Raw genomic sequence first — 18,993 nt, 5'->3', positions numbered from 1 at the left:
CCATAAGGATGATCAAGTGCAACCCCTGGCACCGCACAGGTCTACCCAAAATGCTTGGGTCCTTAAAAGGGTCACGTTTGGATGCCCTGCAATGACGCTTGGGTGCTCCAGAGAGATGCCTGGCTGAGCCAGGCAGAACCTTGTGAGCTCAGGGTGCTGTTGGGATCTCCTGGAAGGTGCTGGAATGCCCTTGGATGATGCCTCACGGGTAGAATGTAGTGCTTAGGTGTCGTGGGGAGATGCTTGTCTACTCCAACACAAGGCTTGTGTGCCCTGGGGAAAATCTCGGTGATTTCAAGAGGTGCTTAGGTTCCTTGGCGAGAGGCTTGGGTGTCGTGGAGAGTGCTCCAGGAAGATGCTTGTATTCCCAAGGGAGACTGGTTCTTTCCCTAGGGAGGTTCATGCCTTCTCTAGGGAGGTGCCTGAATGCTCCTTGGACATGCTCGTGTACTCTGGGGAGCTGCTTGGGTACTCCTAGTACAATAGTCGGGTGCTCCGGGGAGATGCTTGGCTGCTCCCAAGATGGGGACTGGTCTGGGGAATGTTTGGCTGCACCTTAGAGCACAAAAATCTATCCCCTAATCACACAAAGTTCTGCCCCAGGCACCCAAGCATCTCCCTGCAGCACAGAAGCACCTCCCTGCAACACCCAAGCACCTCATTGCACCTCCCACAGGAACCTTCCCACCACAGTCCTACATCTGACTGGAGAACCCAAGCATCTCCCCAGGGCACCAAAACACCACCTGGGGCACACAAAGATCTCACTGGACATGGGAAGCACCTCCCTTGGCACCCAAGAGCTTCCGAGGGCTGCACAAGTACCTACCAGGGTCATTCAAGTATGTCCCCGTGCTCATGCACGCATCCCCCAGGGGACACAGACACCAAAGAGCAGGAACCAAGCATCTCCCCACAGCACTCCAGCATCTCCCTGGAGCCAAGCATCACACAAAAAGCACCCAACCATCTCCCTGGAGCACCCAAAATCCTCCCTGGACAAACAAAGCTTTACCCCGGATCAAACTAGCCTCTCCCTTGGGCACACAAGCACATCTCCTAGGGTACACAAGCATCCCCAAAGAGCGCTCAAGCATTTCTCTGGAGCCACCAAGAAACAGCCAGGATCACCAATCCATCTTCCTGAGACATCCAAAAGAATCTCTGCATCACCCAGCTGTCTTCTTGGAGAAACCAAGCATCTCCCTGCACACCCAGGGAGCATCTGGACACAGCAGCTAAGAAGCCTGGGGAGCATCCAGATTCTTCCTGGCCTAGCCAAGAACTTCCATCGAGCAAGAAAGCAGCTCCTGAGTCCCGCGGGCATCTTCTGAGGCACCCAGGCATCATCTCCGCACCGGGATGAGCACACAAGCATCTCCTCCCCACAGCGGTTCCTGGGCCGTTCAGGCTCGCACTGCACTTCAGCCCCTGCTCCATCGCGCACTCACCTCCCTGTCCTGCCCTGCTCTGCCCTCTGCTGCCTGCTGCCAGGGGCTTCCATCCCGACTGGGGCCTGCCCGCAACCAGGGGCCTTTTATCCCGACTGGGCTGCCGTGTCACGGCCCCACTGTGACGCCTGGGTGACACAGCCACCGCTGCCCCGCTGCCCATTGTGACGCCTGGCTGACACATTTCCTGCGTCCCATTTCCCTGGGACAGCCAAACACCTTGCTGGGGAACGCAATCACCTCCCTTGAAGACCAAAGATCTCCCTGGGGGACCCAAGCATTTTCCCAGGGCGTGCTGCCATCTCCTCAGGGCGTTCAAGCACATTCCAGGAGCACACAGTCTTCTCCTGGAGGCACCCAAGAACATTCCCAGAGCACCCAAGCATCGATTTGGAGCAAGAAAGCACAACACAGGGGCACCCAGGCATGTCTCGAAAGCACCCAAGCATCTCCTTCGTGCAATCTAGCATCTCCTCAGGGTACACAAGCACCTCCAGGGGCATCCAGCTATCTTCCTGGGGACCCCCAGCACTTCCCTGTGGTCCACAAGCACTTCCCAGGCGGACACAAGCTTGTTTCCAGTAAACCAATGCTTCTCACCTGAGGAAACACACATATCCCCACAGCACCCACGCATCGTTCTCCAGCGCTCAGCGCTCTCGTTGGAGCATGCAAGCACCTCAGCGGGGCAAACAAACACCTTCTCAGGGAACTCAACAACACTCTTGGAGCGCTCAAGCACCTCCCTGGAGCACACAAACTGCTCTCTGCAGTACTCATGCACATCCTGGGGCACCCAAGTGGCCCCAGAGCAATAGAGCATCTTCCTAGAGAGCCCGAAGACATTCCCAGGGCACACAAGCATCTACCCGGGGTACATAAGCATAGCCCTGGGCCACAAGAAAAGCCTCCCTGGAGCACACAAAGTTATCCCCTAATCACACAAAGTTCTGCCCAATCACCCAAGCATCTCCCTGCAGCACAGAAGCACCTGCCTGCAACACCCAAGCACCTCATTGGAGTGCCCAAGATTCTTCCCACAGCACTCGTGCAGCTGAGTGGAGAACGCAAGCATCTCCCCAGGGCTCCACAACACCACCTGGGGCACACAAACATCTCACTGGACATGGGAAGCACCTCCCTTGGCACCCAAGAGCTTCTGTGGGATGCACACGCTCCTGCCAGCCATCAGCCGAGGGGACGCCAGCATTTTCCATCTGGCACCCAAGCATCTCCCTGGTCACCCAAGCATCTTCCTGGACATCCCAGGATCTCCCCGGGGCAAACGGGCATCAATCCACGTCACCCCTACACTTTCCGAAAGCCCCAAGGCTCCTCCCTTGCTCATTACATACTCTGTCCACGGGGCACACAAGCACTATCTTGGAGCACCAAAGAATCTCCCCAGGACACCCAAACACCTCCCTTCAATATGCAGACGCCTCCATGAGGAACCCAAGCATCTCCCCAGGGCACCCAAACATCTGCCTGGAGCACCAACACACCTCCCGACAGAACACCAGCATCTCACTGCAGCACCGAAGCATCTCCCCTGGGAACCCAAGCACCTCCTGAGGCACACACCCATCTCCCCAGGGCTGCTCAGTGTCTGGGTGACACCAAGCATCCCCCTGCAACATGCAATTCCCTCCTTTTGGAAACCGAGCATGGCCTTGGCGCACACAAGCACCTCCCGGGATCAGCCCTGCAGAGCCTTGGAGGAGACAAGAAGCTCCCTGGGCACACCAGGCTCTTCCCAGGGCACTCAAGCACCTCCCTGGAGCACCCTGGAATCTCCATTTCAACCTTGGTTGCCCTGGGACATGCCTGGGTGCTCCACGAACATGCCTAATATCTAATGGAAATGAATGCTCTGGTAGTTTAAGACCGTCTCCTAGAAGATGCTTGAGTGCTCCAGAATGGGGCTTGCATGGCATGGGGAGATGCTTCAGTGCTCAAAGTGAGAGCTTGCGTTCTAGGGTTATGTGCTTGGGTGCCCTGGGACGCTTTCCCTTTTTTCCCCTGACTTTCTACTTGGGTGCAAAGGGAATTACTTGCGAGCACCAGGGGAAGAGTTGGGGTCCTGGGGCGATGGATGGGCACTCCAGAGGCTCTTGGGCACTCCAGGGAGATGCTGGTTTGCTCTGAGGAAATGCTTGTGTCATCCAAGGAGATCTTTTTAGTGCCCTGTGGCTATGCTTGGCAACTTAAGAGAGGTGCTTGGGTGCCCTGGGGTGATGCCTGGGTGCTCCACGCAAGTGCTTAGCTTCACCAGGGAAGTGCTTCAGTGTCCTGTGGAGATGCTGGAGTGCTCTGGGAGATGCCTGGGAAATGCCTGGCTACCTGCGGAAGATGCCTGTGGGATCCAGGGAGGTGCTTGAGTGACCTGCTCAAATGCTTGGGGATGTGGGAAGCTGCTTGGCTGCTCCAGAGACATGCTTGAACAATGCAGGGAGATGTTCTGGAGCTCCAAGACGACGCTTCTGTGCCCCAGGGAGACGCATGCTTTCTCCAGGGAGGTGCATGGCTGCTGTGTGCAGGTGCTTGGGTGTTCCAAGGATGATCCTGGGTGCCCCATGGAGATGCTTGGGTGCCCCCAGGTGATCCTTTGGTGCCCCTTGGTTTGCTCACGCACAAAAGATGGAGACTCACAACGATGCTTGGGCTCTCCAAGTACGTGCTTGGTTTCCCCAGGGAGATGCCTGGGTGCCACAGGAAGATGCTTGGGTGTTTCAGGAAGGTGTCTGGGTGGCCTGGGGATATGCTTGGGTGCTCCCAGGGAGGCGCTTGTGTTTCCAGGAAAATGCTCTAGGATGTCCAAGTATGCCTGGGGCAGACGCTTGGGTGCTGCACAGAGATGTTTGCATGCTCCAAGAGACACCAGGGTGGCTTGCTGAGAGACTTGGGTGCTCCAGGGAGGTTCTTGAATACCCCACGCAGGTGAGCGGGTGCTCTGGGGAGATCTTTGGCTGCCTCAGCAAATTGCTTGTGCAGCACGGGGAGGTGCTTGTGCGTACCAAGGCTGTGATGGGTGACACAGAGCGATGCTTGGGGATCCTGGGGGTCTACCTCTCCTACCCCAGGGAGAAGTTAGGGTACTCCAGAGAGGTCTCTGCATGCTTCACAGAGGTGCTTTTTGAACGACCGAGATGCTGAAAGAACTTGCTTGGGAGCTCTGGAGGGACATCCGAGTACCTTGGGATGTGCTTGGGTTCCCTGGGGAGATGTTTCAATAATGCTGCAGTGGGGTGCCTGAGTGCTGCGGGGAGATGCGTGGGTCCTCCAGGAAGATGCTTGCGTTCTCGGGGGGTTATGCTTGTGTGCCTCAGGGAAATAGCTGTGTTCCTGGGGAGATGCTTTGCTGCTGCTGGGGAATCGTAGAATCACAGAATATCCCGAGTTGGAAGGGACCCATAAGGATGATCAAGTGCAACCCCTGGCACCGCACAGGTCTACCCAAAATGCTTGGGTCCTTAAAAGGGTCACGTTTGGATGCCCTGCAATGACGCTTGGGTGCTCCAGAGAGATGCCTGGCTGAGCCAGGCAGAACCTTGTGAGCTCAGGGTGCTGTTGGGATCTCCTGGAAGGTGCTGGAATGCCCTTGGATGATGCCTCACGGGTAGAATGTAGTGCTTAGGTGTCGTGGGGAGATGCTTGTCTACTCCAACACAAGGCTTGTGTGCCCTGGGGAAAATCTCGGTGATTTCAAGAGGTGCTTAGGTTCCTTGGCGAGAGGCTTGGGTGTCGTGGAGAGTGCTCCAGGAAGATGCTTGTATTCCCAAGGGAGACTGGTTCTTTCCCTAGGGAGGTTCATGCCTTCTCTAGGGAGGTGCCTGAATGCTCCTTGGACATGCTCGTGTACTCTGGGGAGCTGCTTGGGTACTCCTAGTACAATAGTCGGGTGCTCCGGGGAGATGCTTGGCTGCTCCCAAGATGGGGACTGGTCTGGGGAATGTTTGGCTGCACCTTAGAGCACAAAAATCTATCCCCTAATCACACAAAGTTCTGCCCCAGGCACCCAAGCATCTCCCTGCAGCACAGAAGCACCTCCCTGCAACACCCAAGCACCTCATTACACCTCCCACAGGAACCTTCCCACCACAGTCCTACATCTGACTGGAGAACCCAAGCATCTCCCCAGGGCACCAAAACACCACCTGGGGCACACAAAGATCTCACTGGACATGGGAAGCACCTCCCTTGGCACCCAAGAGCTTCCGAGGGCTGCACAAGTACCTACCAGGGTCATTCAAGTATGTCCCCGTGCTCATGCACGCATCCCCCAGGGGACACAGACACCAAAGAGCAGGAACCAAGCATCTCCCCACAGCACTCCAGCATCTCCCTGGAGCCAAGCATCACACAAAAAGCACCCAACCATCTCCCTGGAGCACCCAAAATCCTCCCTGGACAAACAAAGCTTTACCCCGGATCAAACTAGCCTCTCCCTTGGGCACACAAGCACATCTCCTAGGGTACACAAGCATCCCCAAAGAGCGCTCAAGCATTTCTCTGGAGCCACCAAGAAACAGCCAGGATCACCAATCCATCTTCCTGAGACATCCAAAAGAATCTCTGCATCACCCAGCTGTCTTCTTGGAGAAACCAAGCATCTCCCTGCACACCCAGGGAGCATCTGGACACAGCAGCTAAGAAGCCTGGGGAGCACCCAGATTCTTCCTGGCATAGCCAAGAACTTCCATCGAGCAAGAAAGCAGCTCCTGAGTCCCGCGGGCATCTTCTGAGGCACCCAGGCATCATCTCCGCACCGGGATGAGCACACAAGCATCTCCTCCCCACAGCGGTTCCTGGGCCGTTCAGGCTCGCACTGCACTTCAGCCCCTGCTCCATCGCGCACTCACCTCCCTGTCCTGCCCTGCTCTGCCCTCTGCTGCCTGCTGCCAGGGGCTTCCATCCCGACTGGGGCCTGCCCGCAACCAGGGGCCTTTTATCCCGACTGGGCTGCCGTGTCACGGCCCCACTGTGACGCCTGGGTGACACAGCCACCGCTGCCCCGCTGCCCATTGTGACGCCTGGCTGACACATTTCCTGCGTCCCATTTCCCTGGGACAGCCAAACACCTTGCTGGGGAACGCAATCACCTCCCTTGAAGACCAAAGATCTCCCTGGGGGACCCAAGCATTTTCCCAGGGCGTGCTGCCATCTCCTCAGGGCGTTCAAGCACATTCCAGGAGCACACAGTCTTCTCCTGGAGGCACCCAAGAACATTCCCAGAGCACCCAAGCATCGATTTGGAGCAAGAAAGCACAACACAGGGGCACCCAGGCATGTCTCGAAAGCACCCAAGCATCTCCTTCGTGCAATCTAGCATCTCCTCAGGGTACACAAGCACCTCCAGGGGCATCCAGCTATCTTCCTGGGGACCCCCAGCACTTCCCTGTGGTCCACAAGCACTTCCCAGGCGGACACAAGCTTGTTTCCAGTAAACCAATGCTTCTCACCTGAGGAAACACACATATCCCCGCAGCACCCACGCATCGTTCTCCAGCGCTCAGCGCTCTCGTTGGAGCATGCAAGCACCTCAGCGGGGCAAACAAACACCTTCTCAGGGAACTCAACAACACTCTTGGAGCGCTCAAGCACCTCCCTGGAGCACACAAACTGCTCTCTGCAGTACTCATGCACATCCTGGGGCACCCAAGTGGCCCCAGAGCAATAGAGCATCTTCCTAGAGAGCCCGAAGACATTCCCAGGGCACACAAGCATCTACCCGGGGTACATAAGCATAGCCCTGGGCCACAAGAAAAGCCTCCCTGGAGCACACAAAGTTATCCCCTAATCACACAAAGTTCTGCCCAATCACCCAAGCATCTCCCTGCAGCACAGAAGCACCTGCCTGCAACACCCAAGCACCTCATTGGAGTGCCCAAGATTCTTCCCACAGCACTCGTGCATCTGAGTGGAGAACGCAAGCATCTCCCCAGGGCTCCACAACACCACCTGGGGCACACAAACATCTCACTGGACATGGGAAGCACCTCCCTTGGCACCCAAGAGCTTCTGTGGGATGCACACGCTCCTGCCAGCCATCAGCCGAGGGGACGCCAGCATTTTCCATCTGGCACCCAAGCATCTCCCTGGTCACCCAAGCATCTTCCTGGACATCCCAGGATCTCCCCGGGGCAAACGGGCATCAATCCACGTCACCCCTACACTTTCCGAAAGCCCCAAGGCTCCTCCCTTGCTCATTACATACTCTGTCCACGGGGCACACAAGCACTATCTTGGAGCACCAAAGAATCTCCCCAGGACACCCAAACACCTCCCTTCAATATGCAGACGCCTCCATGAGGAACCCAAGCATCTCCCCAGGGCACCCAAACATCTGCCTGGAGCACCAACACACCTCCCGACAGAACACCAGCATCTCACTGCAGCACCGAAGCATCTCCCCTGGGAACCCAAGCACCTCCTGAGGCACACACCCATCTCCCCAGGGCTGCTCAGTGTCTGGGTGACACCAAGCATCCCCCTGCAACATGCAATTCCCTCCTTTTGGAAACCGAGCATGGCCTTGGCGCACACAAGCACCTCCCGGGATCAGCCCTGCAGAGCCTTGGAGGAGACAAGAAGCTCCCTGGGCACACCAGGCTCTTCCCAGGGCACTCAAGCACCTCCCTGGAGCACCCTGGAATCTCCATTTCAACCTTGGTTGCCCTGGGACATGCCTGGGTGCTCCACGAACATGCCTAATATCTAATGGAAATGAATGCTCTGGTAGTTTAAGACCGTCTCCTAGAAGATGCTTGAGTGCTCCAGAATGGGGCTTGCATGGCATGGGGAGATGCTTCAGTGCTCAAAGTGAGAGCTTGCGTTCTAGGGTTATGTGCTTGGGTGCCCTGGGACGCTTTCCCTTTTTTCCCCTGACTTTCTACTTGGGTGCAAAGGGAATTACTTGCGAGCACCAGGGGAAGAGTTGGGGTCCTGGGGCGATGGATGGGCACTCCAGAGGCTCTTGGGCACTCCAGGGAGATGCTGGTTTGCTCTGAGGAAATGCTTGTGTCATCCAAGGAGATCTTTTTAGTGCCCTGTGGCTATGCTTGGCAACTTAAGAGAGGTGCTTGGGTGCCCTGGGGTGATGCCTGGGTGCTCCACGCAAGTGCTTAGCTTCACCAGGGAAGTGCTTCAGTGTCCTGTGGAGATGCTGGAGTGCTCTGGGAGATGCCTGGGAAATGCCTGGCTACCTGCGGAAGATGCCTGTGGGATCCAGGGAGGTGCTTGAGTGACCTGCTCAAATGCTTGGGGATGTGGGAAGCTGCTTGGCTGCTCCAGAGACATGCTTGAACAATGCAGGGAGATGTTCTGGAGCTCCAAGACGACGCTTCTGTGCCCCAGGGAGACGCATGCTTTCTCCAGGGAGGTGCATGGCTGCTGTGTGCAGGTGCTTGGGTGTTCCAAGGATGATCCTGGGTGCCCCATGGAGATGCTTGGGTGCCCCCAGGTGATCCTTTGGTGCCCCTTGGTTTGCTCACGCACAAAAGATGGAGACTCACAACGATGCTTGGGCTCTCCAAGTACGTGCTTGGTTTCCCCAGGGAGATGCCTGGGTGCCACAGGAAGATGCTTGGGTGTTTCAGGAAGGTGTCTGGGTGGCCTGGGGATATGCTTGGGTGCTCCCAGGGAGGCGCTTGTGTTTCCAGGAAAATGCTCTAGGATGTCCAAGTATGCCTGGGGCAGACGCTTGGGTGCTGCACAGAGATGTTTGCATGCTCCAAGAGACACCAGGGTGGCTTGCTGAGAGACTTGGGTGCTCCAGGGAGGTTCTTGAATACCCCACGCAGGTGACCGGGTGCTCTGGGGAGATCTTTGGCTGCCTCAGCAAATTGCTTGTGCAGCACGGGGAGGTGCTTGTGCGTACCAAGGCTGTGATGGGTGACACAGAGCGATGCTTGGGGATCCTGGGGGTCTACCTCTCCTACCCCAGGGAGAAGTTAGGGTACTCCAGAGAGGTCTCTGCATGCTTCACAGAGGTGCTTTTTGAACGACCGAGATGCTGAAAGAACTTGCTTGGGGCTTGCAGATGGCAACGTATTGGTCGTAGGACATGGTATTAAGGACAGAAATTTCTGCTGATATGAAGAAGAGAAAGAAAAAGACCTGTGCAACACACCGTTGATAGATGGCTCTGGTGTCCTAGAGGGAATTGGCCATGGCTTTGGGGAGAGTGGTGGAGATGCAGCCCAGGTCGAGGAGGGCGAGGTTGAGGAGGAAGAAGTACATGGGGGTGTGGAGGCGGTGGTCGCAGGCTACGGCTGTGAGGATGAGGCCGTTGCCCAGGAGGGCAGCCAGGTAGATGGCCAGGAAGAGCGCGAAGTGCAGGAGCTGCAGCTCCCGCGTGTCTGCGAATGGCAGCAGGAGGAACTCGCTGATGGAGCTGCAGTTGGACATTTGCTGACAATGGAAATCGTTGCCTGTTAAAAAGGAGAAGGCAGAACAAAGTCAGAACAGACTTCTCTGAGGAAAACATATTGGAAGTCTTAGATCACCCCCAGCCTGAGCCTCTCTTTGCAAAGAACCTTTATGCAGCTCTCTTGAGCTCAAGATGATGCTAGCTGAGAGTGGCACTGGGAGTGGGGGCTGCTGTGGAGTACTTTCTGCTGTGCATCGGGAGGGAAAAAGGAACACAGGGAAAACTCAAGTTCAGTCAACTTGTCAGATCCATGAGATTTGCAGAGCTGTTACAAAAAGCTCATGTGAACGCAGAGGCAAAGCTTCAGGGGGTTTGTTTGCTGTGTTTTATTCCATTTGCCCCTATAATCCTTAGGAGACGTATCGGGTGGTTGAACTCCGTGAGATTTCCTGTGCAGACCTGGTGAAATCCTGTGGGTGCCAGTAGTCAAAGGGACTGTCCCTTGGTGAAGACTGAGCAGAGCAGCTCTGCCCAGCAGTCCTGTTCACAGCTGCCCTTTGTCACCCCTCTGTGAGCTGCAGGAGCATCCCACTCAGGTGTTTCCCTGAGACGAAACTGGAGACAGCTGAGAGCAGAGAAGCCCCAGTCCCAGTGCAGCTGGACAGCATCCTCACCTTGTCTCTGGGTGAAGCTCTGAGGCAGACTGAGGTTGGGAGCTTCTCTTCATCTGGGCAGCCCATGGGCTGCAGGGGGGAGAGGAGGCCAGGGAGGGGCTGCTCCAGGGGAAGGGGACTGTACTGCAGGGCATGGCCACGAGGTGCCCGAATCCCCCCTGCCACGGCATTTCTGGCAACAGCTCCTTCTGGCTGCCTGCCCCTCTCTCTGCTGCCTGCAGCTGTCCCTGCTGGGAGCTGCTGCTCTGCACCCACCTCTTCTTTCCCCCGCCCGTGCTCACAGACCCCATCCCACGCGGCTGTGCTCAGTGCTGCCCTGCAGCACCCTGCCACCCAACAGGGCACTGCCAAGGGGCACCTCCATGGCTGCAGGAGCTACAGGGCAGCTGACAGAGAGCCCGGCATGGCCAGCCAGGGCAGGGTGTCCTGGGCTGACTGGGGGCACCTGGGCTAGGGCACTGCAAAGGGCTTCCTCCAGACTTCCTCACCTCGCAGTGCAATCCAGCAGGACTCTCAAAGCCCACTGCATTGCCCACTGCCCTCCCAGAAACAAGACCCAGGAGGAGACCCTTCTAGGACGTGCAGCTGCATGGCCCTGCAGCCAGAGACTTAACTTGTCAAGGGCTGTGCAGATTTCTCCTGCAGTCAGCTCTCAGCGTCCTCCCACTCCCAACTGCCTTCAGCCCTTCTCCTTCTCTCCCCTCTGTGTCTCTGCTGTGGTCAGAGCCCCCAGCCCTGCTGCGCTGTGCAGAGGAGCTGCTCCTGGGCAGAGCTGTCTCTCTGCACCAGGACCCTCTTGCCAGGAGCTCTCTCTGTCCCAGGAGCCTGGCCCAGCTCAGCAGCAGAGGCCCAGCCCAAGGCATTGGAATCACCCCTCTGGGGGCTTTGGTGATGAGCCCACAAACCTCAGGCACTGAGAGACAATTGAAGAAATCTCTCAAGAAGTCCAGGTCAGATGCAAGTTTCCTGCAGTGTCCCCCGAGGGCCAGCACTGACACAGCCTCCCTTGGAGCTCATTAGAGCAGAACATTGGAGGCAGTGAGGACAAGGAGACAAAGGCAATGTGAAGGTGACACTGATGTGTAGACAACCTGGATGTGTTTCACCAAAGAAAAGGAACAGACCTTGTCCACTGGCACCCTGGAAGGGAAATCTGTTTCTGTCACACCTTGCTCAGGGCTCTTCCTGGGGCAGTAGGAGATGGGGATGTGCATTGCCAAGTGCAGGAAAATAGTCTGACCCGTGCCTGGTTCATAGGTGGGCGAGGTGTCAATTAGACTCTGGTGCTTTAGCAATTGGCTGTCTCCTCATAGGCTTTAGTGGCAGAGACAACAGCCATAGCCATGGACACAAATATCTCATAAGACAGCTGTCTGTGAAGCCGGCCTGGTTCCTGGTGACCAGGCACCTCTGCTCTATGGCATCGCTCGTGGTGCCCAGGCCCTCCTCCTCCTGGGCACGGCTCACTCAGCATGGTCCCAGTCTGCCCTGATGTGTGGGGTTACTCTTGTCTGGTACAGGACTAGGCTCTTCTCCTTGTAAATGTCAAGAGGTTTCTGCAGGAGAAATCCTGGGATTTCTCAAGGTTCTCCCTGACTGACGCTCCATTCTGTCAGCTGTTAATATCTGCAGGCGGATGGCTCACCCTGACTGTGCTGTCTGTTATAAGAAAATATCCCCCGCTTATTCCATACATTCTACGTCATGCTCAGGTCTGACACTTTCCAGTTAATCACTACCACCTTTTCTATCTTTTGAGATACATAAAAAATGTCATGTAAAAACTACAAAACTGTTCAGCTCTGTTATTGGCACCAGCTACGAAAGGAGAGGAAAACTTTCTGTCAGTATATTGGGGAGATTCTGTTTTATTACAGAAAAGCAAAGAGAGAGGCAGTGCTGATATATAGGTAGACAAAACAAAACAAAACAAAACAAAAACACAGAGCAGTTTCATAACTGAATGGACACTGTATAATTCAAAACCATTTTTCTAGGAAACTAATGAACAGAAGTGACAATGAAGATAAAAGTAACAATAATGATAATGAAACAAGTATCCAGGAAATCACTTTTGGAGAAAGAGGAGAAATTTATCAATATTCAGAAACATCCATGAAGCTACTTTTCTAACAGCATCTCTGAGCTCCTTGTTTCTTATGCTGTAGATGAGGGGGTTCACTACTGGAGGCACCACCGAGTACAGAACTGCCACCACCAGATCCAGGGATGGGGAAGAGATGGAGGGGGTCTTCAGGTAGCCAAATATGACACTGCTGAGAAACAGGGAGACCACAAACAGGTGAGGGAGGCATGTGGAGAATATTTTGTACCGTCCCTGCTCCGAGGGCATCCTCAGCACTGCCATGAAGATCTACACATAGGACAGCACGATGAAAACAAAACAGCCAAACCCCAAAAAAGCACTTAACATGAGAAATCCAACTTCCCTGAGATAGGAGTCTGTGCAGGAGAGCTTGAGGATGGAGGGGATTTCACAGAAGAACTGGTCCACAGCATTGCCTTGGCAGAGGGGCAGGGAAAATGTATTGGCAGTGTGCAGCAGAGCATAGAGAACCCCACTGCTCCAGGCGGCTGCTGGCATCTGGGCACAAGCTCTGCTGCCCAGGAGGGTCCCATAGTGCAGGGGCTTGCAGATGGCAACGTAGCGGTCATAGGACATGATGGTGAGAACATAAAACTCTGCTGATATCAAGAAGACAAACAGAAAGAGCTGTGCAGCACATCCTGCATAGGAGATGGCCCTGGTGTCCCAGAGGGAATTGGCCATGGCTTTGGGGAGAGTGGTGGAGATGCAGCCCAGGTCGAGGAGGGTGAGGTTGAGGAGGAAGAAGTACATGGGGCTGTGGAGGCGGTGGTCGCAGGCTATGGCGGTGAGGATGAGGCCGTTGCCCAGGAGGGCAGCCAGGTAGATGGCCAGGAAGAGCGCGAAGTGCAGGAGCTGCAGCTCCCGCGTGTCTGCGAATGCCAGCAGGAGGAACTCGGTGATGGAGCTGCTGTTGGACATCTGATCTTCCTGGACAAAGGGAACTACACAAGGAAGAAAAGATGGTGATAAACTAGGAGAGACAACTCTGAGGAAAACCTGCCCCAGTTCTCATCGAAGCCCCCCTACAGTTACTTTCCCCTTTCTGAGACCTTGCTTGAGATCTGTTTGGTGATGGCTTGAGGGTGCCTCTGGGAGCAGCGGTCTGTGCTGTGGGCACTGGAGGAATCAGACTTGCCCTACAGCTCTAGGTAAATAAGAACAGGTTGTTTTCTCTGCTTTAATCTCTCTCTGATCTATGTAGCATTACAACTGTCAATACTCTTGACTGCAGAAAAGCGTTTGTGGTTTAGTTTCTTCCAGCTGCCTATGTCACACTCAGAAGCATTTTATATGTGGGAAGAAAACCCTGGCATTTGTAAGGTATTCCAGGGGAGATCTTGTGAGTCCCAGGAGGCAAAGGAACTGTCCTTACTACAGTAAGGACAGCCAGTCTTTCCATTTGTCCTGGTCCCAGCCAGAGTCCTCAAGGGCTTGGTCTAGTTGCCCACAAGGAGCTGCCCAATTACTGTGGCCTCAGGAACTCACTGGACAGAGATTCAGCTGCTGTTGGATATTTGATCCTCCTGCGAACGGAGATCTGCTGCCTCTGAATAGGGAGGCCTGTCCAAGGAGGAAAAAGAGTTAAAATGCTATGGTAGACCTCTGTAAGGAAAACCTACCCCATTTCTTGTGGTAACCTGAAAAAAATTGCCTCTTCACTTTCGGGAAGACTGGTCCTCTGTTAGATCTCAAATTGGTGCTTCAGGACTCAAGGCACTCTGCAGGAGACGGTCCTGCCCTAGAGCAGTATACAGATGGAACACAGGGTGCTCTCAGATGAACTGTGCTTGGCAAAACTAGGAGTTTGTCAGCTAAAACTAGCAGTTTGTCATTCTCAGAATTCACCCAACTGCAGAGCAAGGATTTCTGCATAACGTTCTGCTCTGTTTCTTTATACATGTCTCCCCACACCTGAGAAGTGTATATAAGGCATACATCCTTGGCACTTGTACTGCCCACCAAGGGAAATCTTGGGGATCCTGCAAGGCAAAGGGACTGTCCGTCAGGGCAGAGTGAGGACAGCAGTTGTCTCCATCCATCCTGGTCCCAGCTGCCCTGTGCAGGAACCTCTGGAGGATGGTCACACTCAGGTGTTCCCCTGAAAAAACCTGGATGCTGCTGAGAGCAGAGGAATCCAGGTTCAAAGGACAGATCTCCAAACCCCTCACCCATCTCATCGTACCTGAGGAGGATCTCAGCGCCCTGCTTTTCACCATGGACACAGAGGGATCATAGCAGCTGCCCACATACAGCCATCCAGCAGCATCTCTACAGCCTTAGGACTGACGTGTCTTCTCCATGGGGCTGCTAGACGTGGAGCAGCTCCCTCTCACTCCCTGCCCATGGCCCTGCTGCCTGCAGCTGTCCCTGCCTGCAGCTGGGTCTCTGTCCCCACGCCTCCTGCCTGCAGGTCACAGCCCCCATCCCACCTGCTGGGTGCTCAGCTCTGCCCTGCAGACACCTCCTGGCAGCAGGGCTCTGCCCAGGGGCAGCTCGCTGGGGGCATGTCCTAGAGACCAGGTCACCCAGACCCTGCTGGCACTGCACGTGTGTTGGTGGAGCTTTCTATGGGCTGAGGGGAAGGAAAGGGACTTGCTGGAATCCTTGTAAATCTCCTTGTGATGGTTTAGCAGCCTCAGCCTCTTCTTGGAAATAAAAGCACCTATTTCTATCCCCACTGAGACAAAAGGAGAAAACTGAAAGCAGAGACTCAGAAATACCAAAACAGGATTAGGTAAACCCTTCCTTGTCTCTGCTTTTGCAAAGTCCCCTTGGATACACCCTTGTGGTGCTGTGGAGCTCTGAGCAGGCTGCAGCCTCCTGCCGGCAGCAGGACCCTGCCCTGCCGGGGGGGCTCCTTCCACCCGCAGCTTCTCCCCGCAGCGCCCTGGGCAGCTCCCCGGGCAGGCTGAGTGCTGAGCCTGGCAGGCGGCAGAGGCCCTGCCCCGGCACACAGCCCCTGGGGCACAGCAGGGACCCTGCTCTGCACCACAGCCCTGGGCACCCCTGCCTGCACGCGCGGCTTCTCCTTCCTCCAGGAGCTGCGGCTGCATTGCCCTCCAGCCAGAGACTTACCGGGGTCAGGGCTGGCAAGTGTTCTCCCCCAGCGAGCTCTGTGCATCCTGCCACTTCTGCCTGCCTTTACCCACTCTGTCTCTGCAGGCAGTGCCCCCAGCCCTGCTGCGCTGGGCACAGGAGCTGCTCCTGGGCAGAGCTGGCTCTCTGCAGCGCTGCCCGCTTGCCAGGAGCTCCCCTTGGGCCCAGGAGCCCGGCCCAGCTCAGCAGCACAGGCCCAGCCCAAGGCCTCCCTTGCTCTGCCCCACACCAGGCTCCCTGCCCATGGCCCTGGGGCTGCAGGGGAACCTGCTGGGAAACAGCCTGAAGGGATCCCTGGGGTTCTCTCCCTCCCCCGGGCACACACACTTGGCAGCAGGCTCATTTCACCTAACAGAAAACCAATTAAGTGTAACAATCTCATCTTCTTGTCCCACTATCAGTTTGCGCATCCAGACAAAGTCAGGGAATCTTCTTCTTTATTCCCTGTTCAGGGAAGGGATTCTGCAGAGTCACTTGAGACATCTCATGATGGATTTTAGGACTGGGACCAAAAGGGAGCTCAGCTCACACCCATGCCTGCCCCAGACCCACAGGACCTGGGATTCCTCTGCCCTCCCTTTAATGTACACCACATGGGCACCTGAAGGTGAGCTCCTTTTCTCAGCTCCAGCATCATTAATGGAGATGGAGGAAATCAGGGGGCTGCAAACACCTGGTGACATGTCAGGGGGCAGAGGGACGTGCAGGTATCTGCAAGCTCTCATGGAGGAACCCTGAGGGACAGGGCAGCACCTGGGGGCATCCCCTTGGAGGCTGGTGGGGAATGCCTTTGGCCAGCTGAAGTGACAGCAAATGCACACATTTAGGACAACTAAACCTGTCCCTCCTCAGTAGGCTCAGGGCAGCCTGTAGAGGTATCCACCTGACCCAATGTACAACTGTCCCACAGGGAGACCTGAGTCTCTCTCCATCTTCTCCATCTGGTTTTCCCTCCATCTCCAGTGACTGTAACGGCACTTGTCTCACGGACATCCCTACATTGCCTAACCTCGTTCAGGGCAGCTGCTCCATGTAATAGCCAATTCCAGGCCTGCAGTGCTACCTGAGATGCCAACGCTGCCCAGCACCACTGGAGCATGCAGCTGACACGGGCAGCACAGGACCCACAGGACAGCTCTGGCCATTCATAGCTGGTACTTAACAGGAACCCCGATGGCATCTCCGACAGACCTGATGCTTATGAGCAAGTGGCCGCTTCCCAGGGCTGCAGCAAGCCAAGGTCTGGCCCTCCTCTATCCAGTAGAGGCAGGCAGTGCATGGATATGAGGCACATCACACCGGGGTTTCCACTTGTGTTTGCAAACACTGCTTCTGCTTCTTACCCCCATGCTTTACTCAAGACACAGCCCAGTGATTTTTTCTGTGTCCCTGGATCACAGGATGCCCATAGCCAAGGACTTTGGCAGCAGCCCCTTCTCCTGCCTGGAGATCAGCCCCAGCTCCAGCACTGGCCCTCAGGGCTGCACCAACACCACAAAAGGCCCTCTGCTGTCAGGGCAGCACAGCCCAGGCCTGTTGCCTTCTGGCCTCAGGAACACCAGGGCGTGCTCTGCTTCGGGCCCCTCATTTCATCTTCCCATGGCCATCTGCCATCCACAGCAGCAGGTCTCTGCTGTGAAGGAAAGCCTCTGCATGCCCATGCTTGGGCACAAGATCTGGGACAAGGCTGAGTTTGGCCCTTGTGCCACAGCTGAGGTGCTGCAGCCCAGATGTGCCCCAATGCCCTCAGCGTGGGGCACAGGCAGGAGGAGCTGGATCCCCGCCTGCTGTCACAGGGCTGGGACATGGATGGAAGAGCTGCTGAGGTGTGGGGGGACAGGTCCCTCAGCTTGGGGTGCTGTGCTGGATGGGTGCAGATTCTTCAGAAGAAACAGGTGGGGATGATCAACAGCGATTACGTTTGCCATTCCCTCTTGTACCACCTCTGCCTCCTGCATGGCAGACTGGGGGATGTTGCTGAGGCCTTCTCAGAGCACAGAGCCTTGTGGGACGTCCAGGGAGGAAGGCCCTGGCATGCACTGCAATTCCATCCATATAACACATCCTACTTCTCCAAGTGAGGGACATGCAGTGGAGTTCAGGCACGGTGAGGGGCTGCTGCATCCCAGGTGCCTTCGCTCCCATCTTTTGAAAAAAGGCCAGGCCCAGGACAAGCCTCAAACCCCACCTTCCTGGAAGGGCTTCGAAGAGCAGAGGTGTGTTGGTGCAGGAGGACAGCAGTGACTTCTCCAGCGCTCCATTTCCTATATCCAATGGCCTTTGTCACCATTTGGAGATGTTCCTGGTGGATTTGTCAAGATCCTGTGGAAAAGAACTGGGCAGAAGGGAGGTGACAGTTTCTCAGGACAAGAAGAGAAATCTCTCGTCTCTCTCCTGAGCTGTGCTGTCTCCATGCTGCTGACCTCATAGGCTTTCAAATGACACGTGCTGATGTCATAGGGGGATGCACTGCATCACCAGGATATCGTCACTGGAGCAGCGGCAGTGCCGGCACTTCCCTGCAAGGCCTGGTCCCTGCTGGGCACTGCTTGGGTGCTCCCCACCGCTGTCCTTCTGTGGCCAGGAGTTGGGGCAGCAGGCAGCAAGGTTGCACTGGGCGACCCTCGCTGATGGGCGGAGGAGCAGGGGCACCTTGCAGAGGAGTTGTGGCTGAGGAGCCAGGGCGCGCATCCCTTGTCGTGAGCTGAGGGCCAGCAGAGAGCGAGATGGAGGGCTGCAGGAGGGCGACCATCACCTCTGACCTGACTTCTGCATTCCCAGTGCTCCTGCAGCTCTCCTCCAAAGGTGAGGGTGTCAGGAGCCCCTTCCCAAGGGGTGGCCGAGGGGCTGTCAGCTGTCCAGCGCTTCAAGTCCTGGGCTTTGGGGGGAGGCTGGGCAGGACATGTGGCTGCTGCAAGAGCCCTGCCTGAGTGCCCCTCTGGGCTGAGGGGACAATGTGGCAGTCAGGACTCCTGGGTCCTGATGCTAGGGCTGTCCTGAGCCCCAGGGCTCCTCTGGCCATGGCTCAGCCTCCTCCTGATGTAGGACAGTACAGGGCTAGGTTTCCCTGGGAGCTAGTGCATCTTTGGGATCTCTCTCTGGGAGGAAAGACGTCCAGTGTCCCAGAGACTGGTGTGGCCTGCAGCTCCCACAGCTGTCTCAGGAATGTTCCAGAAATGCCTGTGTTGGAAATGAAGCCTTCCCCTTGTACTGCTCTCCTTCAGGGGAACCTCTTTTGCTTCCCTCCTGTGCTGCCAGTCCTGCAGAGCATGTTCTGGGTGCTGCGATGCC

The 18,993-nt window shown here is 56.0% G+C and overlaps 2 protein-coding genes across 2 annotated transcripts in view; both read right to left on the bottom strand.

Annotated features, from left to right (window-relative positions):
• Positions 1–18,993, bottom strand: part of LOC308186415 (olfactory receptor 14C36-like) — a 294,878-nt gene that overhangs the window by 224,078 nt on the left and 51,807 nt on the right. The gene's annotated exons all lie outside the window — the stretch shown is intronic.
• On the bottom strand, positions 9,435–18,839 carry LOC308186382 (olfactory receptor 14C36-like; the record flags this gene model as incomplete). Its single annotated transcript, XM_080608529.1, has 2 exons — positions 13,080–18,839; positions 9,435–9,541 (listed from the first exon to the last, which is right to left on the bottom strand). The coding sequence occupies exons 1-2, from the start codon at positions 13,522–13,524 to the stop codon at positions 9,435–9,437; spliced, it is 552 nt and encodes a 183-aa protein (XP_080464655.1). The 5' UTR covers positions 13,525–18,839.

The sequence above is a fragment of the Anser brachyrhynchus genome, assembly GCF_964034855.1.
Source record: "Anser brachyrhynchus genome assembly, contig: SCAFFOLD_86, whole genome shotgun sequence".
NCBI lineage: Eukaryota > Metazoa > Chordata > Aves > Anseriformes > Anatidae > Anser > Anser brachyrhynchus.
This window is presented reverse-complemented; position numbering and strand designations above follow the sequence as displayed.